At 42.2% G+C, this 24,076-nt stretch overlaps 2 protein-coding genes and 1 non-coding gene across 3 annotated transcripts; 2 read left to right on the forward strand and 1 right to left on the reverse strand.

The window, feature by feature from the left end:
* The first annotated feature begins 10,971 nt into the window (after positions 1-10,971).
* LOC117705784 (granzyme B(G,H)-like) lies at positions 10,972-15,335 on the forward strand. Its single transcript, XM_034498467.2, has 5 exons — positions 10,972-11,187; positions 12,046-12,193; positions 12,570-12,705; positions 12,831-13,091; positions 13,709-15,335. The coding sequence occupies exons 1-5, from the start codon at positions 11,133-11,135 to the stop codon at positions 13,850-13,852; spliced, it is 744 nt and encodes a 247-aa protein (XP_034354358.1). The 5' UTR covers positions 10,972-11,132; the 3' UTR covers positions 13,853-15,335.
* Positions 14,100-14,228, reverse strand: LOC117706417 (small nucleolar RNA SNORA17). The gene has a single exon (XR_004606525.1). It is a non-coding gene; the product is annotated as a small nucleolar RNA SNORA17 (small nucleolar RNA).
* A 1,131-nt stretch (positions 15,336-16,466) lies between the features above and the next one.
* LOC117705738 (granzyme C) lies at positions 16,467-19,183 on the forward strand. The gene is made up of 5 exons (XM_034498411.2): positions 16,467-16,570; positions 17,071-17,221; positions 17,684-17,819; positions 18,036-18,296; positions 18,935-19,183. Exons 1-5 carry the CDS (start codon positions 16,516-16,518, stop codon positions 19,076-19,078), a joined length of 747 nt encoding a protein of 248 aa, XP_034354302.1. The 5' UTR covers positions 16,467-16,515; the 3' UTR covers positions 19,079-19,183.
* The last annotated feature ends 4,893 nt before the right edge of the window (positions 19,184-24,076 follow it).

The raw sequence follows: 24,076 nt of genomic DNA on the forward strand, positions 1-24,076 counted from the left end.
GTTCTGACTTTACCAGGAGGAAGCAAGGGGGTAAAAATCCCAAGTCAGTTTCCAGAAATTCATTGCAAAGGGAACAAGAAAAGGTGAAAGAAAGGAAGGAAGGAAGGAAGGAAGGAAGGAAGGAAGAAAGGAAAGGAGGAAGGAAGGGGAAGAGGAAGGAGAAGGAAGGGAAGGAAAGCATGACTGGGTGTCATGGCTCACACCTTTAGTCCCAGCACTCAGGATACAGAGGCAAGCAGATCTTTGTGACTTCAAGGCCAACTTTGGAAATATAGTGTCTCAAAAAGAAAAGAAAGAAGGTGAGAAAGAAAGAAGGAAGGAAGGGAGGGGAAGGGAAGGAAAAATAAGACTTTTTATCCCAATCCTTGGTGAAATAGTAAAGGAGAAAAATCTCGACTTCTAGGGAGGATTCTGTGCAAAGGGTGGTCTGGTGGAGGAACATGTGAGAGGTTGTCTTGTTAGCACTTTATGAGACTTCCTATGGGCATCAGCTTTCAGGCTGAGACAAGGGAAGGAACGCTCCAGATTGCACCCTGCTACTTGATCCCACTGTGACTCTGTTAGAAGGCAAAGCACAGGCAGAGATTAAGATAGTGCTTTGTTGGAGAGACACAGCTAGAGTAGACACGGAGTGGGAGGAACAATAGAGCAATGTAATGTGACATGCTCTGTTGCTGCAGCTGCTTCGAAGCTGTTAGGGAGAAATGGAAAATTTCCAACAAGCTTGGACACTCATGACTTTTCTCCAGAACAATTACAAGGGATGTCACCAAAAGAGAATCGCAGGCAATGTCTGAAAGCAAAAGTTGAGTTGATCGTGGGAGCTACAACCAAGCAAGAACTAATAGTTTAGATTTTGGAAAACTAAATCCAGAGTTTAAGAGACTTCAGAAGTAAGGATGTTTGGGGATTTGCCAAGTTCCAGCGGTGGACACTTGGACAGTGAGATGAGCCTGAACTGAGTGACTGCAGCTCTCCCAGAATCCCCTCTGCCACACTCTGGGGAGCCTTTTTGCACACTTCATAGTGTGCTGTTTGATTCAAGTTCAAGTGTGGAGAGAAAGCATAGTGTAGATAAAGTATGGACTCACAGAATGAGGAAGGGAGAACGAGAGGGGGAGAGAAAGAGACTGAGTCCCATCTGCATCTCAGTGGTTCCATTGACCTGACCCCTTCTCCCAGAAGCCATAAACTGCAGTGAAGAGCTACACTTTTATTACAGTTTTAAAGGACTCTTCAATAGCTTCTGTCTGGACTTTCTGCTTTTTTGTTTGGTTGGTTGGTTTTTTTGGGGGGTGGGGTTGTCAGAGAAGCCTTCAATGTTTCTCATGCTCAGTTATGAGTCTGAAGTCATCAGTACCACTGCAAAAGAAGCTTCCTTGACCATAGCAGCTGGTGGCAGCATGGATCATAGACATCAATATGGCCTCTAACAGCAACAGAAGGGGGTGGGTGGTGGTTGGTCATGGTGGGTAGGGGCTTGGTTGGGGTGACTCTACTGTGGGTCAAAGGGCAGTATTGGACTAGCGATGACAGCTGCTCTCCCATGCCTGTGGCATCGAGACTCTAGTTCTGCTTCTCTCCACTGAGCACACTGCACCATCTTTTTCTTTTTTTCCAATTTCATAAAACCACTGTTTAAAAGCATCTTTCCATCAGACCTGCCTTTTAAAATGTTGTTCCAGAGCTCTCAGAGATTGAGCCACAAACCAAAGAGCATGCACAGGCTGGACTGAGCTCTTCCCCCCCCCCCCCCATATGTAAGAGATGTGCAGCTTAGTCTCCATGTGGGTCCCCCAATATCTAGAGTAAGAGCTATTCCTAAAGCTGTTGCTTTCCTGTGGAATCCATTCCCCTGACTGGGCCCCTGACTGGTTGTCTTGTCTGGCCTCAGTGGGAGAGGATCCTGCAGAGACTTGATGTGTCAGGGTGGAGGGATACCCAAGGGGCACTCCACCCTCTCAGAGGAGAAGGCTAGGGTAGAGGCAGAAGAGACCCTGGAAGGGGATGGGAGGGAGCAGCAATTGGGAAGTAAAACAAAAGAATCTGGAGACATTGTGCCCTCTGTAAGCTCATCCTCTGCCACCCTGCCAATTTTCTCTTTCTCTAGTGCCACAGGAGTTTTAAGACTAAATTTTTTCTTTATACATCCAGCTTAATTATACAGTTTTAAAATAAGTTTTGCTATTATTTCATACAGAACATTATATATCATATTACTTCATTTTTATTTACTTGAAACTATATTTCTACTTTTCTAAGATTATAGAGAATTATTAGAATTATAGAATTATTAGAATTATAGAGAATTATAGATTATTTCTAGTTATCATTTTATTAATTTCTAATTTACATATGTTGTAACCAGGAAATATTTAAAATGTTTTGTCTTTAGAATGCCTCAGGATTGATTCTATGGCTCAGTATGTAATCTATTTTGTTGGGTGTTTTTAAGTGTATTGTGAGGCATTATCTGTATGGTGGGTGCCAAGTCCCAGCTGTTGGGTCCAGTGTGTCAAATGCTGTTAATTAAGTCCCAAGGTATGATAGATTTGGTTAGCTCCTTAGAACTCCTTCAACTTTTGTTTTACACATTTTCTGGTCACATACTTATAAGCATTTTCTTAAACTCAGGTTTTTTTGCTACTGATACACCTTTGAGCATTTTCTTTTTTCTGTTTTCTGTCTTTATTTTTAGGTTTTTAGACTTTCTGCCCAAAGCACAGACTTGTTCTGCTTTTGTAATTGGTATGATACCCTCTGACTTTTAGCTAGGGCTTTTAGAACACTTGAATATAGTAATCAACTTGTTTTTCTTTCATCCACCTGACTTTATGCTTTGTGCTCCTCACAACTTCTATGGAGAGGGTTGTTTTATTTGTTTTAAAGTCCCTGTGGGTTTTACAGCATTTTTAGCTTTATAGAAAAATTGAGAAGAGGATACAAAGATGTCGTCCATGGCCCCTGGTCACACACATCACATGTATAGCCTTCTTCATGGCCCCTGGCCACATATATTATGTTATAGCCTCCTCCACTGTCAACATTCTTCCCCAGCAGTGCAGGTTTTTACAGTGGATTGACATGCCACCACAAACATGCAGCACACACAGAACAACGTCACTGCTCCCACAAATCTACACTCACGTTCTCATTGCCCCCCCCCACCCACCACCCACTCCTGCCAACCATGTGATTCTTTACTGTCTCTGTATAGTTTTGCTTTTCAGTATACTGAGAATCTTAGCACACAGCCTTTTCAGATGCTGTATTCATCTGGCAATAAATATTTACAATCCTTCTGTGTCTCTCATGGCACAATAGCTCCTTTTGTTTTTTCTTTCTTTCTTTCCTTCCTGCCCTCCTTTTTTTATTCTTTAGGTTCTGGTCTCTTTTCCCTTGCCTTTATTAGGTGGATTGTGTTTTTCACTTTGCCCTTTTTCTTTCCCTTCCTTTATTTGAAAGTCACATGCTTTAAGTGCTTACAGCATATTTCTTAAACTTATCAAGGAACTTGGGACTTTTAACCTAACTCGTTTTTCTCTGGACATTTACTTATTTAAGTCTACTCTTTCCTTAATGCCATTCGAAATTGTATAAATTTCTAATTTATAAACAATACTCATTTTCCTTCAGTAATTTTTACTTGTTTTCTGCTTTGTACTCTAGTGATGCCTTCTGATAGTTTTTTGAGTTAATAATTATCCTTTCTGTTGTGTCCAATTTTGTTTTAATTATAGAATTTTTATTATTTTAAAAGTTCTTTTTGTTCTCTCTCTTTTTGTGTATGTGTGTGTGGGGGCATATACATGCATAGTGCATTGTGGAGGTCAAAGGACAATCTTGAGTGTTCATCCTCATCTTTATTTGAGGCAGGACCTCTTTGTTGTTTATTGCTGTGAAATCCTAGCCTGAGAGCCCATGGAATTATCCTGTCTCAGCCCTCTATCTCACTGGGATTACAGGTGAACTACACCCAGCTTTACATGGGTGCCTGGGATTCACACTCAGTCCTCACACTTGTACAGCAAATGATCTTACCCACAGAGACATTGACCTATGCTCATATCTGTTATTTGAGGACCAGGGTTTAATTCCTAGTACCCACATAGTGGCTCACAGCTGTCTGTAACTCCAGATCCAGGAGATCCAACATCCTCACACAGACATACAAGCAAAACATCAATGCATGTAAAATAAAAAAAGGGAAAACATATTCATGAGTAATATTTTTTAAAGAAAGGTATGAAATTTTATAAATTTCTATTCCCTCCAGTTATCGTCAGTTTTGTGATGGCTTGGATCAGGTAATTACAAAATCTCAAACACTTGCTGGTCTTTCTGCTCTAAATTCTTTTTGCTGACTCTCATTCTTGTTGGTGTATTTTCTTGTGAACTTGTTGGTAATATCTAGTTTGTTACTTTTAAAAGGGGAGTTGTGTAAAGATAAAGGGGAGGTTGTCTCATGGGAGAGGGGTCAGCAATAACAGGATCTCAAGGCCTAGACATCCCATTTCAGGTCACCATTTGATGGTCAGGCAACAAGCAACTGAAAAGCAAATGGAGAGAGGCTAAGGACATGCCAGGGGAAGTGTCCTGAGCAAAGATAAAGGTTCAATGTTAAAGCTAAAGAGAAGGCTAATCCCTGCTGTCTTTAGCTCTTTAGGAACAGGAATTAAGGCTTTTATTCCTTCTCATGAATATTAGCATCTGGTGGGAGCCCTGGCTTTGTTAGTCTATATTATTTAAAGAGCATCACAGGCAGTAATGACTCTGACATTAGAGATTATCTGATGCAGTAGGAGTCCTGGGTGTCTTTCTTCCTTAGTAAGTCTCACAGCAGTAAAGAGAGAGACTTAAATGATTACCAGTGTTTTATTGTTTGTATTATATAACAATGATCCTATTGAGAATATATCCTAAACACAGAGCCCAACACACACACACACACACACACACACACACACACCCCTATCAGCACAATTACGTTCTTTTAAAAAATGGGCTGGGGTGTAGCTGAGCTGGTAGAATGTTTGCCTAGCATGCATGAAGTACTGAGTTAATTTCTAGCTAGAAGTAAGCATGGTGTTCTAGTGCACACCTATACCTCCAGATTAAAAACAGGAAAACAGGCCCTAACTCACAGGCCGTCATGGTTAGTTTACAAGCCCACAAGTAACCCTTGGATTCCATGCCTATTGCTACCATTGCTACCAGCTCCCACTGTACTTTGGAAATTCTATCAAGACATGACCAGCAGCCATTCATTCGCTACAAGACTTGATGCCAATCTGGTTCACTGCTTTGGAATTAAGTCTAGTCCTAGTTGAATCATATATATATATTTTTTATTTGAGGAAATGAGTATGCAGTTTAAATTGTTAATTCTATATTGTACTTAACACTGCCTCTTGATAGATAAAGATCATATAGCTTAGAACTAGGCAATCAAGCTTCATAACTGAAGAGGAAATCAAGACCCCAAGACCTCAGAACAAGTCTTTTCCAGCTGAGAGATACTCAGAACTGCAAGAGGCTCCAAAGTGATTTGGGCTCACACTCACGCTCACCTCCCTGAGATATTCTCCAATTTTTGGCCTACACAGAACAACCATTCTCAAATGAACTCTGATTGTTAAGAACACTTTTCTCTACTGAAATCTGCCCTCTGTGGCTTCTACTACTTTGAGAAGTGGTAAAGAAGATCATGTCATTGTTGTAGGCACATATTTTGTGTATATATGTTCACATGTTTCTGAAACCATGTGACCTTTGGGTACATCACTTAACATTGTTGAGTTTCTTTGATTTTAGAATTTGATAGATGATCACCTCTATGCAGAGTGAGACAGTGGGCAGCACGTGACACTCCCTGCACGTGAGCTTATGCAGAGTGAGACAGTGGGCAGCACGTGACACTCCTCTGCACGTGAGCTTATGCAGAGTGAGACCGTGGGCAGCACGTGACACCCCCCTGCACGTGAGCTCCAGGTGCTTTAAGGTTTAATCTCAGTGCCATTTGCCTCCTTTCTTCTCTCACTTCCCTTTCACTGTATTTGTATTTAATATGTGTATTTAAACAAACTCTGCCACAAAACAACAGCCTAAAATTGTTTCAGGCTGGGGAGATGGCTCAGTGGCTAACATGCTTGTTGGCCATGAGTTTCAATCCCTAGTATCCATATAAAAGCTGAGTGGTGGTATACTCTTTTAATCCCAGAACTCTGGAGACAGAGGCAGGCAGGTCTGTTTGAGTTCAAGGCTAGCCTGGATCACAGAGCAAGCACCAGACCAGCAGCCAGGACTACATAGTGAAACCCTGTTTTTGAAAATAAAAAATAAAAAAATTTACAGATGTCTGAATTGCCTCAGATATCTGTAACCCTAGCCCTGGGAGGCAGAGTCAGTGGATCCCAGGGCATCACTAACCAGCCAGTCAAGCTAAAACATCAAGCTTTATGTTGAGTGAAGAAATGCTCTCCACAAGAAGGCTGGAGATTGATGTCAATGAAGACATACCAACATCAGTTTTTGGCCTTCACACATGCCTGTGTGTGGGTGCACGCATGCACACCCACACACAAATGGTTGCAGATATCTAAGATGTATGCTGCCCCTCTGTCCCTTTCTTAACTCTTATTACTTCAATGGGGAAATGAAAACACTCATCCTCCTTCACTCTGTGAAGAGTTATTGAGCAAGTTGTGTAGATGTTATTATACTCCTAGCTATAGAATCAGATCTTTAGTATATGACACTGAAGTGAGTTCAATGCAGGATTTCTTAAAGCCCTTAGGAAAGATTCAGTACTTTGGTAGACTGACCATGGCCTAGCAACCAATTCTCAACCTTCCACGTTTATAAACTTAAAATGGGAAAACATTTAAAATGAGTATAGTTTCTAGACATATCAGAGGCTCTAATAAGTGATTCACAACAAAAATGTGGTCAGAATAATATTGTCACTAATTCACAAGTATCTCCAGGGGCAAGGTAAAGCATTGCTTCTGTGCTATGCATATGCAGTTCCCAGAGACAGGTTTCTGCAATCCATAGCTTCTCACAGAGAATACTTGGACCAGTTCCTCTATTATGATCATGTGTATTTCATAGTTCTCCTGTGAGTTATTTGGTTATACACAGAGAGACTTAATATCAGAGTTATTTATAACTGAGCCATCTCATGAAGACTGAATGATAAATGATAAGACAAAGGAATTATTAAGCATGAGTCAGAATGATAAAGCAAAACCACAAGTTTTGCAGTTACAAACCCATGCTTCTGGTAAGTGATTCAGCAGTATTCACCTTACCTGCCTCAAACCAAAGTATTTGCCACATCCTAAGAAGATGTGGTCAAAGGGTTCACAGCTTGAGACCCTGAGAGAGGTGATGGGAAGAGCCCATCATTCTAGAAGGTTAAGATGTGAGTCCTATCTTCCTATTTGTAGAAACAAATGACCTTTAAAAATGACCTGATGGGCAAATCCCAAAAGCTCCAGTTTTTAACAGAAAACTATAGAGGAAACAAAGAAGGAGTAAAGAATGACCTAGTCATGCAGGAGACACTTCACATGAAATATTTTTAAGTGACCTTAGATGTTATAAAGCTCAAAAAGGGTTTTAGTTTCTTAAAAGTATTAAGAGCTGAGGGAAACTTAGATAAGGAACTAAAGGGAATCAGAAAGAACACATGAAAAAGTAGAAACTATTCATAAACGTGTCCAAGTTTCAACACTGAAAGGGAAAATAACCAAGATGAAAGCTTCAAATTCCCTTTCCAGCACTCATTGTGTGACTCACAACTGCCTGTAACTCAGATTCAGGAGATCCAATGCCCTGTTCTGTCTTCTATTGGCATTGCATCATGTATACAAACACATACACACAATGCTTGCAGTTGAAAGTAACTAAAAATAAAATAAATCTTTCTTTTTAAGGGTCACAATGTAAATGCATCACCAATAGACTATCTCAAGCAGAAAAAAAAATCTAAGTTGGGAGAAAAACCTGATGAGTGTGATATTCAGACAGAACAAAGAATGAGGCATGATCATAATTTGTTAAAAATTCTATAATGTGATAAAAAAACACAACCTAAGATAGAAGAATAAGCTGAAATTTAGAAAAAACCTTAAAAGCATAGAAGATCTATTCCATAAAATTACAAAAGAAAATTTCCCAAATCCATGTAAAGAAGTGGAAGTAAATAACTGTCAACGAAGATTAGTATACCTAGCAAAGTTACTTAAAATTAATAGAGTAATAAATACAAGATAAATACAAACTAAAGCAATTCATGACCACTAAGTCAACATTGCAGAATATGCTTAAATATTCAAGTACTGTATTTACATAGATTCTGCTCCACACTCTCTCCTCCCATGTCTACAGTACTCTCTCTCAAATTTATGACTTCTTTAGTTATAGCACACACACACACACACACACACACACACACACACACATCTATGTAAATACAACCTGAGAGTCCACTTGGTGTTGTTTGTGTGTATATGTGTTTAGGGCTTTATTCCCATAGAAGATTGATTCTACCTCACTTATTAGCCATTAATTCACTGTGATTATTTATCTAAGAGTGGAGTCTTATGTCCCCATCCACAATGAAATGTCAATTAGTGTTGACATCGTGCAGGTCTTGTTTAGGCAGCCATGTTGTTTGGATTTTACAGATGCAGTATCCCTGCTATATCTATAAGACACTGTCTTTTAACACTCATCCTAGTCCTCTGGGCCTTAGGATCTTTCTGCTACCTTTTCTGTGATGTTTCTGGAACCTTATGTACAGGAATTGTGTTGAAGATGTATCCACTGGGGATTGGCTTTCCATAGTCTGTTGTTACCTGCATTTTGACAGGTGTATGGTTGTCTATAATGACCTCCATCTGCTGCAAACAAGAGTTCTTTGATCAGAAGTGAGTGCTATATAACTGTGATGTAAGGATAGCTATGTAGAACATAGTTGGTGATTACACTGTCTTAGAAAAGTGTCAATTGTAGATTCTCCTCTACTGGGGTTCATGACTTCACAGTCACAAGTAGTTGACTAGGTTTCTAGTATCATGCATAAATTCTCTCCTCTTGAGTGGCCCATAACTCTAATCAGAAAGCTGTTGGTTACCTCTAGGGTGTAGGTGTCATTATTATACTCTTGGGTATATGTTGGGAGCCGACTTTAGTAGAAAGCGGCTAGATCAACTTTGCAGCCATCTGGAACCATATACCCTGATAAAAGACTTGGTTGTCAAAAGCCTATAACAGCTGAAGCACACTCTGATAAATATATTGTTTATCCCACATAGCTTGTTTTGCTGTTTAGTGACCTCAGCTGTATGGTGCACATGGTAAAGTGTTTTCACCTGTGTTCTCCTGCTTGTGTATATAAATACCTCAGAATTCCCTTCAATAAGAGAGACTTGAGGGAGACTTGAGAAAATAGAAGAGACTGAATCACACCCTGTCTTGTCTCCATTCTTCGCGTCGCCTGCCCTGCAGCCCTACTCTCTCTCTTGACCAGAGCACTTAGCCCCAAAAGTGTTGAGGCAAAAATGTTGAGGCAGAATGTGGGCCTCAACAGGTATATGTTGCTGTGCTGGTCATTGTGATTTTACAGCTAGGTAGGACTATTAATTGCACTTTTCTTTGGCATAGCACCATTAGATAATATGAGAGCTATTCCTCAAGGAGAGGCTCAAGGCCAGTTTCAGCTTGAGTCCTCCAGGTCCTTAGTCAAAAGTGTGTGATGTGTTCAAAAATTTTTATTTTTTTCTGCTAGAAAATCCATTGCATGAGGGAAGATTTTCTTCACTAGAATCTGATTATACCATTTTCTCCCAGGAAAGTTCAACTTAAAGTACCAGTGACTTTGTAAGACTTGTTTCATTCATTAACAGTAATTGGCAATAAAACCAAGGGGATGAGAAGTTTTAAAATCTATAATGGTGTGACTCCATAGTCTCTGTGACTTGACATTTGTAAAGATAAGATTATTGAGAATGTTCATAGTATGACTCCAAACCATTGTCTACTGTGATACAGGTGAGTCAAAATGATGGACTTTTTGGATATGTTTTGTTGTGTCATGTGAGCAAGTCATTACTCTCCCTAACATTAGAATCAATTGATTGACTTTTGTATCATGAGGTGATATTTTGATTCCAAGGTTCCTTTGTTATTACAGGCTGACTTGTGGTAAATAATGAATAGTTATTGATATTGAATACAAAGAGGTTTGTTTATACTAAATAAATGTTTTTCATTCTCTGGACACTGGCTAAGAATAGTTACATAGAATTCTCTAGACACTCAGAGGAAGCTGGGGAAGCAGCTGGGTCTGTAAAGTGTTTTCCATGCAAGCAAGAGGTCCTGAGTTCCATTCCCAGAGCCTATGTGATAAAGCTGTGTTTTCTGAAAACACTTACAATCCAAGCCCTGGGAGATAGAGACAGACACCTGAGGTTCTCTGGCCAGTTAGTTTAATATAATTTTTTGCTGGTAAAGGTCAGATATTGGCTTTTCATAAGAAAAGGCTTTACCACATGGAACATTTAGGGCTATTGTGCTAAATGGCTGACAGGTGCTTGGTGGGCCTGTCTGTTACTACCTTGTCCATCACTCTACCATTGCTCTCCCCAAACTGTACATTGGTAATGGATACTCCTAATTACCCTCACTAGATGGTCATGCTTGGTCCTGGTACAAGAGATGAGCTCAAATGCACCTTTGTCCTGATGGACTCAGCAGGGTAGCTTCAAAATCACTGATGGTCTCCCACTGGGAACTTGTGTTTCTGGGACTCTGATACCTTACACTATGAACCCCACCCTAGGCTTTTGTGTTCCTGCCCTGGGCTGTAAGTGGTGGTTCTCTGAGTCATTAACTGTGGGTTCTGCTGTGGTTACTTCATGATTCTCACACAAGCACTCAGAAGACGTCATTAGTCAGAGGCAGTAAGGCAAAAGTTTTCATAGAAAGCATGTGATGAAGCATCATAAAAGCAGAGAGGGGGTACAAGGTCACAGAGCCCACTCTGCCTTCTTCCTTTCCTCAAGGTTAAAAGACAGCAAAGACAACACTCTCGAGGCTGGGACCTAGGTGGCTTTTCAGGAAAGATGAAGCTCCTCTTGCTCCTGCTGACCTTCTCTCTGGCCCCCAGGACAAAGGCAGGTGAGTGAGCAATACCTCACTTTAGTGGTCTAACCCCACTGTTAGTGGTAGTAGGAGGGCAGAAGTCTTTCTCAGGAAGAGCCACTGAGTGCTATGCCCTTCCTGAGCCATACCCTTATCATCTGGAAAGTGGATTTTCCTAAAAGTACGTGATAAAGGATAGGAACCTGCAAATCAGAAAACATTATTTTCTCCAGGAGCAGATAGAATGGGCCTGGCTTCTGCATCTACTATGATACAGGCCTTCATCTCACTAAAATCTCATCAAAGAAGCCTATGTGTTGAGACCCCCAAGTAGATGGAATTGCTGTCCTCAGAACAAGTGATTTTTGCTTAACCCAGGCTACTTGGTCCCTTCTCTAACTCAGTGCTTCACAGGCTTCTGGTGTTTTCCCAGTGTTCAATTATGAGCCATTGGGCACTCTGCTTTCTGGAATGCCAGCACCTGCATCTAGAAATGAAGTCAGTGAGGAGCCCTGAAGAAATAAGATGCTGCAAAGTGTGAACTGCAACCTTGATCCCTAGAAAGCAGCAGTATTCCAGGCATCACAGGTATAGGAGCAAGGGAGAAGAGGTTTTAGAAACTCTCTGGGACCAGAAGTCAGAAGATGGACAAGCTGAATCCTTAGAATTTCCTTGTCCAGAAAATTATACTTGCCTCCAACTGTGTGGAAGAAAGACTGATAGACCAAAACCTATGTTTCTCTCCTTTTTAAGCAGAACATGAGGGCACTTCTCCCAAGCCCCTTCCAACTCCAGGCCTCCCTGGCTCCCAAATGCCTAGCAAGTCTGGAGTCTTCACACAAAACCCATCTGGTGGATTAGCAGGTACCCACAAAAAGGTTGGTTTCTCTTTAGGGGAGATCATCGGGGGACGTGAAGCCAAGCCCCACTCTAGACCCTACATGGCCTTTCTTCAGATCATGGATCAGCATTCTGTGACGAAGTGTGGCGGCGTCCTTATACGAGAAGACTTTGTGCTGACTGCTGCTCACTGTTCAGGGAGGTGAGGAGCAAAAAACAGTCCATACCCTCCTGGAAAGATTCCATGGAGGCTCTGCCTTCATCCTAAGGAGCCTGGGATGAGAGAGGGTCTAGCCAGTCTCATGAGGGAGAAGTAGTCTGTCACCGGAATCACTGATAAGGAATCAAGCACATTTCAACCAGGGTTAGCATTGCAATACGAGCTGAACAACCCAGTTTGCCTTCTTCTAGCTGATGAGGCTGCTGAGCACCTCTAGTGCAGCAACTGGTGCTTCAGGTTACCCCTTAACTTCCCTCAGCTGGAGCCCCACCCTGCCAGCCCTGCCTCTCCTTCACACCTCCTGGGCTGCATCCTCTCTGATTCCACATCTCTTATTTTCACTCTGCTCTCTTCACAGCTCAATAAATGTCACGTTGGGAGCCCATAACATCAAAGAACAGGAGAAGACCCAGCAAGTCATCCCTGTGGCAAAATTCATTCCCCACCCAGACTATAATTCTCAAAAATACTCTAATGACATCATGCTATTAAAGGTGAGCCCCGCCCCATCTTGGTCTCTCCTGCTCTCATCCATCTCAATCCCCTCCCTTCCATCCTGACCTTCATGGTGTCTCAGCCCAGCAGGCCATGAGCTGGACTCTTGCTTCTTTCTCAACAGCTGAAGAGAAAGGCCAAGAGGACTAAAGCTGTGAGGCCCCTCAACCTGCCCAGGCGCAATGTCCATGTGAAGCCAGGGGATGTGTGTGCTGTGGCTGGTTGGGGAAGGATGGCCCCAAATGGCAAATTCTCAAACACACTACAAGAGGTTGAGCTGACAGTACAGAAGGATCAGGAATGTGAGTCCTACTTAAAAACATACTACAACAATGCCAGTCAGATATGTGCGGGGGACCCAAAGACCAAACGTGCTTCATTTAAGGTAAGTTGGGTTGCAGTCCCCTCCAGGCTCAAAAGGAATCTGGGACTTAGAGACCCAAATATCAAGGGACTCCTTTACCCACTGGCTATGATCTTTCTCCCTTGGAACAACAATAGGAACCAGTAATGAACTAGGGCCCCCAGAGCTGACAAGGAACCTCTGTTGAAGGTAGCTTGTATAAAGGGAGATGTTTGCCATATAATACCTGACTCTAGGCCCAGGCTTTACAAAGCTGGGCCCCCTGAGAATGTCATAACACAGCCAGGTATCTCCTCTGAGCAGACACACTTTGTCAGTGGGCTTCCCCTTCGTGCTCATATCATGCCCACTCAATGTCCCCATGTCCTTAAACAACAGCCTGGAGATGAGGGTCCCACACATCTTCATAGAGAGTGGATCACAGAGAGTGGAGAAAGTCAGAGGCTGGCCTCAGGAGGGAGATGCATCACTAACCTTATCCACAGTCTGAACTGGAAAGGCCAGGGATCCAGGCCTGCCCTCTGACCTTATAAACAGAGATTACAAGTCATGTTTCTCTGGGAGGAGCCTCGAGATGAGAGGGAGGTTGGGACTAGGATGAACAACATCTCAGTGCCCTGTGGCCCCTCAATTCACAGGGGGATTCTGGAGGGCCTCTTGTGTGTAAAAAAGCAGCTGCAGGCATCATCTCCTATGGATATAAAGATGGTTCAACTCCACGGGCCTTCACCAGAGTCTCCAGTTTCCTATCCTGGATAAAGAAAACTATGAAAAGCAGCTAACTACAAGAAATAACGTGGATCATTTTCTGAGTAGCCATCTTCCCTGTAGCTGAGTCCAGGATTGCTCTAGGACAGATAGCACCAAATGAATAAAGGACTTTTTCCCCGACTGGAACGACTGGTTTTATGTCCATTCACAGGGACCAACTCTGTCCTTGGCAGGGCAATGGAACACTTCTGCCACCATGCTGTAACAACCCAGCTGACATCTTCCTATGGTAGTTTTCCCTCTCTTCAAAAGACGTAGAATGTTATACTAATCACTCAGATCGTCATAGCTCAGAACACTGAGTGTGGACATAGCCTCTCTCCTCTCTGCCACCTACTGATGCGCATGTGATACAGCAGCCACATCTACAATGACTCTAGGGGCAGCAAGCAGGGGACTTTTTATCTTGGGTGTACATATGAAATTTCCAGGCCCATGGTCCCAGTAGTTAGGGAGTGGATTCTCAATTCCATGGAAAGAGGGAGAGGACCAGGAAAAGGGGGAGAGATCTCATCTTCAAAAAGGTGGGGAAATTTTAGGCTGTTAATTGACAGAAGTCAATTTGGAGTGTATTTGACCTTTATGAGGTAGATTTAAGTCAATTCATGCAAATTCTTAGGTTTATAAAAAGAGATAGAATTTTACCATTGTTTGCAATCTTTACTGAAATTCATATTGTAGAAAGAGCAGTAATTTTATATCTTTGTGTTACAGTAAAATTTTGGGGGCCCAAACAATAGCATAGATAGATGGAAAGAAATCTGAAACAACTTTTAATTTACCATAAATAACTTTCCCAGACCCACAAGTAACTTTTCTAAACCTTTACAACTTACTTAAGCTTCCACATCCTCAGACCTTAAAACACTTTCTTAGACCATCTTACAAACTCTCACAGGTTAGCTTTTACATTCTCACATCTTTACAACTTGCATTTACATACCTTACTACATTGTTTCAGACTTTCATAACTTCAAGGCTTTATAACTTGTTGAGTAGGAAAATTAGGGCATCATATAGTGGAGGTGGTGTTAGTTTGCTGACATACATTGCAGGTTTGGGTTAGGTTCTGTTAAAAAAATTTATCTGATGGGGTGAGAGTGAGACAATTTTGAGAAAAAGATAGAACTGATTTGGTATTAGAGTGAGATATTTGCTGTAAGTAGCAGATAATATCTATGTCGAAGGAGGTTTAGGTATGTTGATTTCTAGGTTGTGTAGTAGAGTGGCCTGGAGGGACATGTGGTGAGTCCAAAGGGATAAAAAGGCAGCTTGATAGGCTGCTGTGTTTGTATAATTATTGCCTTTACTGACAATGGAGGAGTCTGTCTCATGTGCCTTACAATGAACCCGGAAAATCTGAGAAAACAAAAGTGAGGCCTTGATGAGGTCATGGGTATATGAAGAGTTAGTAATTGAGTTGTCTTTTGTGTTTAAAATCCTTGTTCCTTCCAGATGGTGGAGTGTGTTAGCAAGATAATAAAAACACATACTGAGTCTGCATATTCTGTTGCTAATGTATTTTTGGCAGTTTGGCTCTCACGTGCACACACACACACACACACACACACACACACACACACACACACACCTGTTCTGTGCTCAGGGCAAGGCCAGCCTGTCTCACCTGCCAGAGTGATCTCACATAGCTCTTAGCATCTAGTGCTCTAAGCACAGGCTCTCAGCTGACCCCAGTCAAGATGGGCATTTTCAAAAAATGCAGCCCCCTGTCTCTCATTCTTGGATGTAGCCCATTAAATAACAATCAAGATCAAGTGGACCTTGTTTCTATATAGAAAATGCTAGGCAACGTGTTAGAAAATAACCTTGGAGTCAACATCAGGGAAGCCAACGCTAATCTAAAAATCTTACTGACTTTTGAATTCAGTTCTGAAACTCTTGCCTCAGAGATAAATGACAATACCTTGTATTCCATATATGTCATTTATGATTTGTTATTACATTTAACTATGGATGACAGTAACACATGGTCATTGGATATGGGGCAAACATTTGCCTTTAAAATTTCTCTTCTGACTTTTTAGAAGTTTCAGAAGAGTTAGAGTTAAGATTAATTCATGAGAATATTCATAAGATATTGTTCTACTGTATGATCAGTAGTCCCAATAATTAATGAGATGATGTTCTGTAATACAGTATGAACTCTTACTAAGTATTGTGTAACTGTGAGTTTAACAGCAAATAACAGCGGTATTATAACTGCTGTTAAGATAAATTGATTGTCAGTTTTGTTTAAAAAGGAAAGAAAAGAAAAGCAAAAAGGAAGAAAGAAAAAATCAAAGAACACAAGAGATCTTACTGAAATGCAAAAGGGTGTAAGAGTTAGAAAAGGACACACGTGTCTCCATACAGTCACTGAGGACTTCCTGGGGTCTCAGCCTCCTCAACCACAGCCTCCAACCTTGTACATTCTTGGACTTTCTTGGTCATTCTTGGTCTCTGTACATTCCCAGCTTAGCTCATAGGAGGTCAATGTGGTGACAGTGTCATTTTTAACCAAACCAGAAAACTTCCTTAAGTAATATGACGCTGATCAGAAGCAAAGGTGCATAGGTTTAAAATGCCTGTGAGATCCCTGGGCCCACACATCCTTCCTCCGCTTCCAAGAGCTGTGTCTACTCTGCCCTCCAACCTGAGCAGCCTTTCTGGGAGGATGTTACCAGTTCTGATTCTCATGACCCTACTTCTGGCTCTTAGAGCTGGAGCAGGTGAGTGACCACCCCTGTCCTATAGGTATCATTCCATAACACCTCTGCTGTCTTTCTGCCCTGCAGTGGTCAGGAACTGTCCTGGTACTAAACCCAAGAGATTTCTGAATGTCAGGTCCTGTTCTGAACACAGACTTGGAAATCTGACATTGGCCTGATTTTCAACAAGGTCTGAAGAAAGGAGATTTTTTCAGAAAACTTAGGCAGTAGCTTCTCCCAACATTTTTCATTACCTGGAGACTGGATCATCTTTAGAAAGATGTGACAGAGAATGCAAAACTACAAAAATGTACATCACTAACGTTATTTCAGCCTAGGGAAAGGGGAGCTTTAATGAGGCTTAAGATTCAGCCAGGATTATTTTGTGTGCAATGAGTCCAGTCTTCAAAAGCCTAGGGAGGCCGCAGATTCTACTTTCAATCACTTCCCCCTCCCCAGATCTACCCTCATGACCTCAAATACTACTCCCAGACACCAAATATTCTAGGCTTTTCTTTCAGAGGAGATCATCGGAGGCAATGAGGTCAGCCCACATTCCCGCCCTTACATGGCATATTTTGAGTTTCTGAATGTTAATGGGAAGAAGATGTTCTGTGGAGGCTTCCTGGTTCGAGACAACTTCGTGCTGACAGCTGCTCACTGCAGAGGAAGGTGAGGAGAAGCAGCTAGCTCACATTTTCTGAGACACCCACAAGAGCGTCTGTCCTCTATTGTGGAAGCTCCCCTTAGTGCTCACTAGAAGGTAGGGTTGTAAAAATTAATGTCTGACAAGAGATACATTTGAGGTTAAAGGATGAGAGGTTACAGCCAGCCATATGTTTGAGTTGATCAACTGGACAAAAAAAAAAAAAAAAAAAAAAAAGGCGTGGTTGAGATTGAAAGTTCATATTAAAAGTTGATGCAAACTTCAGAATAATGCCTAGATGCAAGAGTGAGCCCCCAGGAATCTCATGTCCTTGAGAAGCAGAGAGCTTAAGTTCTGACCCCGAGATACTCCTGTGTCCACAAGTCCCCTCAGCTAAAGCCTCACCCTGCCTACCCTGCCTTTCACAGCTCCTGAACTGCATCCTCTCTGACTTCACATCTCTCCTCTCCACTCTGTTGTCTTCACAGCTCAATGATAGTAACATTGGGGGTCCACAACATCAAAGCTAAGGAGGAGACACAGCAGATTATTCCTGTGTCAAAAGCCATTCCCCACCCAGCTTATAATCCTGATGACCGTTCCAATGACATTATGCTATTAAAGGTGAGACCTGCCATCCTCCCACACACATACCTTCACCTACCCTCCAGCACCCACCCCTCATCCCAACCCTGGTGCCTGTGCTCTGCTTGGTGCAGTGTTTCTCCCTGCTCTCCTTCTGTGACCTTGATTCTTCCCTTTTTCCATCGTGACTTTTAATGTAATCCAGAGCACAAAACCCGTTGGCTGAGCTGGTTTCTCCTGACTCTTCCCTACCAGCTGGCGAGAAAGGCCAAGAGGACTAGAGCTGTGAGGCCCCTCAACCTGCCCAGGCGCAACGCCCATGTGAAGCCAGGGGAAGTGTGCTATGTGGCTGGTTGGGGAAAAACAGCCCCAGACGGGGAATTCTCAAACACACTGCAAGAGGTTGAGCTGACAGTACAGAAGGATCAGGTGTGTGAGTCCCAGTTCCAAAGTTCTTACAACAAAGCGAATGAGATATGTGCGGGAGACTCAAGGATGAAGGGAGCTTCCTTTGAGGTAAGTTGGATTGCCTTCAACTCTAGGTTCAGTTGGAGGGGAAAGGAATCTGGGACCTGCAGACACAAATATTAAGGGACTCCTTTGCCCACTAGCTGAATACTTTCTCCCAGGGAACAGCAGAGACCAGTAACTAAGTAGGGCCTCCAGAAGTGACTAGGAGGCTCTGCTGAAGGTAGCTTGTGTAAAGGGCTGAATTTGCAACATGATAACTGTCTCTAGGTTCAAGCTTTAGAAAGCTGGGCTCTATGGGTGTGTTATAACCACAGTCAGGTGTCTTCTCTGAGCACACACACACACACACACACACTTTGTCAGTGGGCTTTCCCTCTATGTTCATATCATGCCCACTCAATGTCCCCATGTCCTTAAACAACAGCCTGGAGATGAGGTCCCACACATCTTCATAGAGAGTGGATCACAGACCTGGGGAAAGGCAGAGGCTGGCCTCAGGAGGGAAGTGCATCCCTAACCTTATTCGCAGTCAGAGCTGGAAGGGCCAAGGGCCCCAGGCCTGCCCTCTGACCTCATAAGCTGAGAGTACAAGTCATGCTTTTCTGGGAAAAGCCTTGACATGAGAGGGAGGTTGGGACTAGGATGAACAACATCTCAGTGCCCTGTTACCCCATGATTCACAGGAAGATTCTGGAGGGCCTCTTGTGTGTAAAAAAGCAGCTGCAGGCATTGTGTCCTATGGGCAAACTGATGGATCAGCTCCACAAGTCTTCACGAGAGTTTTGAGTTTTTTATCCTGGATAAAGAAAACAATGAAACACAGCTAACTACAAGAAGCAAACTAGATCCTCTTCTGTCTAGCCATCTTCCTTATTATAATCCTGAGTCCAGGATTGCTCTAGGACAGAAGACAACAATTGAATAAAGAACTTTTTCTGACTGCAAAGGTTGGTTTCATGTTCATTCACGGGGATTAAATCTATGCTAGGAAGGTCAATGAAATACTGGTTTCTTCTTACCCCAGCTCTAAACACACTCCCCAAAAGTTCAGGCAACTCTATTGTTTAAGTCATTTTTACTTGTCCTAGTCTCTCTAGTGCCTTCCCTCTGACAGGCCTAAAGTGAGCATAATCAAGAGAAAAGTTTGGTGTCTCCTCTCTTGGGGCTCAGGGTCACTTGCTTCCTCCTCTGTGTCATATGGAAGACAGGAGAGGAAAAGCACCATTGTCATTGAGATGCAGAAGAGAGAACTCAGGACATTGGTAGATGGGCCTTCCTGGACAGGATGTCTCTCTCCCACAGCGTCATCATTAAGGGGATAGCTTTTTCATTAGCCTTGTCTGTCATCTAGGAAGAGTTTCCATGTCCTCCCCTGGAAACAGAGCAAGACTTCTTCCAGTCTCCCTGCTCCAGCCCCATCTCTTTCATCCATAGTCAGATGAGTCTAGCAACTTGTATGCTTAATTAAGTCCATGGGGGTCTGATCACAATCCTACTTCTTCTTCCCTAGGACACTCAATGTAGCATGTGATTCAGTCCATTAGGGCCTCAGTCCTGTGTTCAAAGACCAACTTGGCCCCTCTCAGAGAGGGGTCTCCCAAAGGTCCAGACCAGAAATGGGATCTGGACCTTTAGTGGCCAGGACTGTCAGTGTTTCTCCCCAAAACCATGCCCTGTCCTAAGATATCCCATCCCAATCAGCCCCACTCTCTCCTGTGTGTTCAGCATCCATAGGAGCAGGGTCACTCAGCAGCATGGGCATCTCTGAGCTTGATCATCTCAGCGACTGCTGCTTCTAGGCTAAGACTCCTTGCTGGTCACCTGGACTATATCTATCTTTTATATCCAAAAGGGTAGAAGAACTAGAAAATTCTGTTTCTTCACGAGTCAACAATGAAGGGTATGAGGTGTGGAATTGGCTTCAGTCACTTATATTCTAGTGGGAACATAATGAGAAGAGCAGGGGTTTTGCCTGGGGGAGGGGGCAGTGGCTGAAGAACAATTCAGCTGGGACAGCCTTGGTGTGTTTATTTTAAACAGAAATGACAGAAGTGACTATAGCAGGTTGAAGTCATAAGAGATGCATGTATGCAGAAGCATAATTCAGAAACACAAATGAATATGAGTCAAGGAAGCTGTTATAAAATGAGAACCTGGCATGGAAAAGTAGCTCTACTATTTAGAAATTATCAGTGAGTGCTGTGTCCGTGGTGTGCAAGATGACCTGGGCTTCTCTCCATGTTAGGCAGCTCTTTGCATGAGACTGGAGGAAGAATGTGTGCCTTCATGTAAAACAAATGTCTCCTTGTGTTGGATTCATGTTGCTAAAGTATCCAAGCAGCCAAGATTTTTTTTTTTTTCCTTTTAGGCACTTTTTATTTTAAAAAAAAAAAAAATTGCCGTTAATATATAAACATCTCATTCTCTCAAAAAATTCTACAGCTATACAGCTGCTTGCTCTGATATTTGCATAGGAAATTACCACAATACAAAAATAAGGGACGAAGCAGAAGAACAGCCGAGTTATGCTTTTGATGTAGGTGTGTCCACGTATAAACATCTTGGAGCCTTACAAAACTATTTACACCGTTTGTTGCCTATTTACACGTCGAAGCAACTTCTCTAACAAACAAAACTATAATTTACCAAGTTATGAAAATTGTTTTCTTAAAAAAAAACTTACTATATTACCACAAAATAAATAATGATAAAACAATATTTTAAAAACAAGATTTTTAATTAAGATTGCTTTTGGCATTTTGCTTGTGATTTCTGCCCTTTGGTTAACAGCATCCATGTCACATTCCTAGCCTTATTGCATATTCAGCCAAGATGTTTTAATCCTGGACTTTTTTTTTTTTTTTGAAGGCAGAGGCAAGCAGATCCCTGTGAGTCCACTAAAAAATGCTTGATTTAATTTAAGCAAAATAAAAACCTCAAGCATCCTTGGCTTGAGGGTCTTGTAGCAACAGAAACGTCCCAGATGTCATGACTTGTAGCTATACCTTAATGTTTCTGTATTCCTAGTAGTCACAATGATACATTCTCTTGTGAGATGAAGTAAAAATTTTCTCTGGATCCCATAACCTCCAAAGGCATGCCTGTATACAGGAAGATAAGTTAGTGTCACACAGTTTGTGAAAGAAAACTGGTACCCAATCCATGCCCTACAGACACACTAAGGACCTAGCACCATTGTAGACAACATAAGAAAAGAAAAGTGCAGGATCAAAGAACAGTGCAGGTTTCAAAGTCATACAGACAAAAGTGTATTCAATGTTGGTGCTATATTACTTTGAGTCAGTGGTTTTATCTTTTAAAATAACTTTGAAAATTACCATTGGATATCCTTAAGAAGGAGATAAAATATTTCTACAAAAGGTAATAGTTGAGCTAAAATTGACCAAAAATCAAACATGTTAAGACAGAATCTGAACCTAGGATTCCCTGACACAAGTGACTTCCAGTGTTATCTATTCTACAGTCAGATGAGCCCATGCTCAGAGCCCTGTTTCCTCCCAGGGCTGCATGTCTCCAGTTATCCACAGCCAGCTTGCTTTGATTCCCTTGAGCACATACTTGAGTGGATTCAGAGCCAGATAAATGCCTTAAACACAGCCCGTTTCAGATTCCTCTGCTGTACAGAAGTATTTCTTCAGCCTTACAATTGTCAAAAGAGCATACTCTCCTCCCTTAACATCTCTGTACTGATTCTGCTGAACCTTGGATGGAAGGGAAATGCTTCAACTAATCAAGACTCAAATTATCTGTTTCTCCCGGCCATTGTAGTCCTACCACAGCAAGAGAGGACTGTAAGATACTCTTGAAGGACACAGTAGATGCAAAATACCTCAGGGTTTTCCTGGTTTATGCTGGGAAATATGTACTGCTATACTTTCTTTGTTCTCTTCCTAGTTCATAATTGGCAAGTACCATTTTCTGTGGACTTAGATATTACATAAAGTTTCTAGTTTCTACTTTTGTCCCAACCTACCTTTATTTGGTGGATATTTTAGTGAGTATGTCCCCCATAGATTCATGTATTTGAACACTTGGTTCCCAGTTGTGAGTGCTGTTTGGAGAGGTTTAGGAAATATGGCCTTGCAGAATATTGCTGGGGCTTAGAGCTTATAAGACCCCATGCCATTTTCAAGTCTCTGTCTCCTCTCCCTCTCTCCCTCTCTCCCTCTCTCCCTCTCTCCCTCTCTCCCTCTCTCCCTCTCTCCCTCTCTCCCTCTCTCCCTCTCTTCCTCTTTCCTTCTCTCCTTTTCTTCCTCTCTCCCTTTCTCCCTCTCTCCCTTTCTCCCTCTCTCCCTCTCTCCCTTCCCCTGTGTGTATGTGTCAGTGTCTGTGCATTTACAAATGGTTTGAGCCCCCAGCTTCCTGCTCTGTCTTACATACTTTGCCACCCTCCTAACTAAGATGGATTCGTATGCCTCTGGAGTGCTGGACAATCTCCTAGAAGTTGCCTTCATTATGGTGTTTTACCCAGTAACACAAAGGTAAGAAATCACATGCTTTCACGCAACATGTTTAGGAAAGAAGTGCAGGAATGGGTCCATTTGCCATATTGTTCTGAGCTACCTGACCTGAAAGCATCATGGGGCAGCTTTGAAGGAAAATAACCATAGCAGAATGACTATTGGCTGCAGAATCAGGCTGCTGGCCTACTTGAAGTATTTTATCCTTAAAGCCAAAAATGTTTCCCTAACAGCTGCAACCATGGTTTCCAAATCAAAGGTGCATGAGACAAATTATCCCCCTGAAAATGATTATATTCAATTGTTTTGGCTTCTGAGCCAGGTACAGTGATATTTGCCTGTCATTCCAACTCTTGGTGGGCTAAGATAGGGGGATAGACATTCAAAAATCATTCTTAGCATAGAACATCATTTTATAAGACCTCATGCTGAAGCTGAAACCTGCTGCTTGGTGTGTTGTTTGGTCCAGTTTGGGGAGTGCAGATGTGTCTTAGTTATGCTATGAACCCAGAATCAGATATGCCAACTTAGCACTTATTTTTTCCTAGTCCTCAACCCCCTAGGGGTTGGGCAAAAACTATGCAGCTAAAAATCCAATTCTCCCTGCCTCCTATTTTTAAAGGGACAGGGTATGTTTTTCATTTGGAAATCTGAAATTAATTTTTTTTAAAGTGAATTTTGCCAGATGTTGAGGCACCAATAGGTTGTAGAAATTTTTAATCCTGTCCTGGGGTTTTTACCCTGACTTTCACCATTAAGTGCGAGGGTACATGACACATACAACCTTTATATTCACAGTAAGCATTAAACAGCACAAGAGCTTGGCAGATATCTACCCTCTATGCTACTAGAATCTATTTTTCTATAAATAACCCCAAGTCATTACTATATTTCATCCAGGCTGCTCTTACCTCCATTTGGCCAGTGCTTGGGGCCATGATTTCTTGACTCTGAACCCATGGAGGCTTCTTCTTCCTCTTCTTGCACCTTCTTCTGCTCATGGTTCTCTTCTGACTCCAAGCTGAGGAAAACTATACCACCTATGTTTCTTCTGGCCAGCTACTGGGTGTTGGCATTTGATTTACCACTCAGAAATAACTCAGGGGTAGGGACACAGTTTTACATACAGACTCCAGGTCTTGGGGGCCCACATTTAGCATTACAATAGACAGCAAGACCAAATCTCAACAAATAAATCTCAGTTTTTGCCAGGTATAGGTTGGCCATTTGTCCATCTCTGCTCCATCACCCATTTCTGAATTTCTTGAAGACAGATTTATTTTGAGTTGAACTTTATGGGTGGGTTAGTGTGCCTATCGCACCACTGGGGCTCCTGCCTGTCTA

This window comes from Arvicanthis niloticus, chromosome 3 (assembly GCF_011762505.2).
Source record: "Arvicanthis niloticus isolate mArvNil1 chromosome 3, mArvNil1.pat.X, whole genome shotgun sequence".
Taxonomy (NCBI): domain Eukaryota; kingdom Metazoa; phylum Chordata; class Mammalia; order Rodentia; family Muridae; genus Arvicanthis; species Arvicanthis niloticus.

What these genes read in the sequence shown, in the direction of transcription:
- LOC117705738 (XM_034498411.2), top strand. Translation starts at nt 16,516, where the DNA reads ATGTTACCAGTTCTGATTCTCATGACCCTACTTCTGGCTCTTAGAGCT. An exon ending in GGCTCTTAGAGCTGGAGCAG is followed by an intron (nt 16,571 to 17,070) that starts GTGAGTGACCAC and finishes CTTTTCTTTCAG; the next exon opens with AGGAGATCATCGGAGGCAAT. An exon ending in TGAAGGGAGCTTCCTTTGAG is followed by an intron (nt 18,297 to 18,934) that starts GTAAGTTGGATT and finishes CATGATTCACAG; the next exon opens with GAAGATTCTGGAGGGCCTCT.
- LOC117705784 (XM_034498467.2), top strand. Translation starts at nt 11,133, where the DNA reads ATGAAGCTCCTCTTGCTCCTGCTGACCTTCTCTCTGGCCCCCAGGACA. An exon ending in GGCCCCCAGGACAAAGGCAG is followed by an intron (nt 11,188 to 12,045) that starts GTGAGTGAGCAA and finishes GTTTCTCTTTAG; the next exon opens with GGGAGATCATCGGGGGACGT. An exon ending in CCAAACGTGCTTCATTTAAG is followed by an intron (nt 13,092 to 13,708) that starts GTAAGTTGGGTT and finishes CTCAATTCACAG; the next exon opens with GGGGATTCTGGAGGGCCTCT.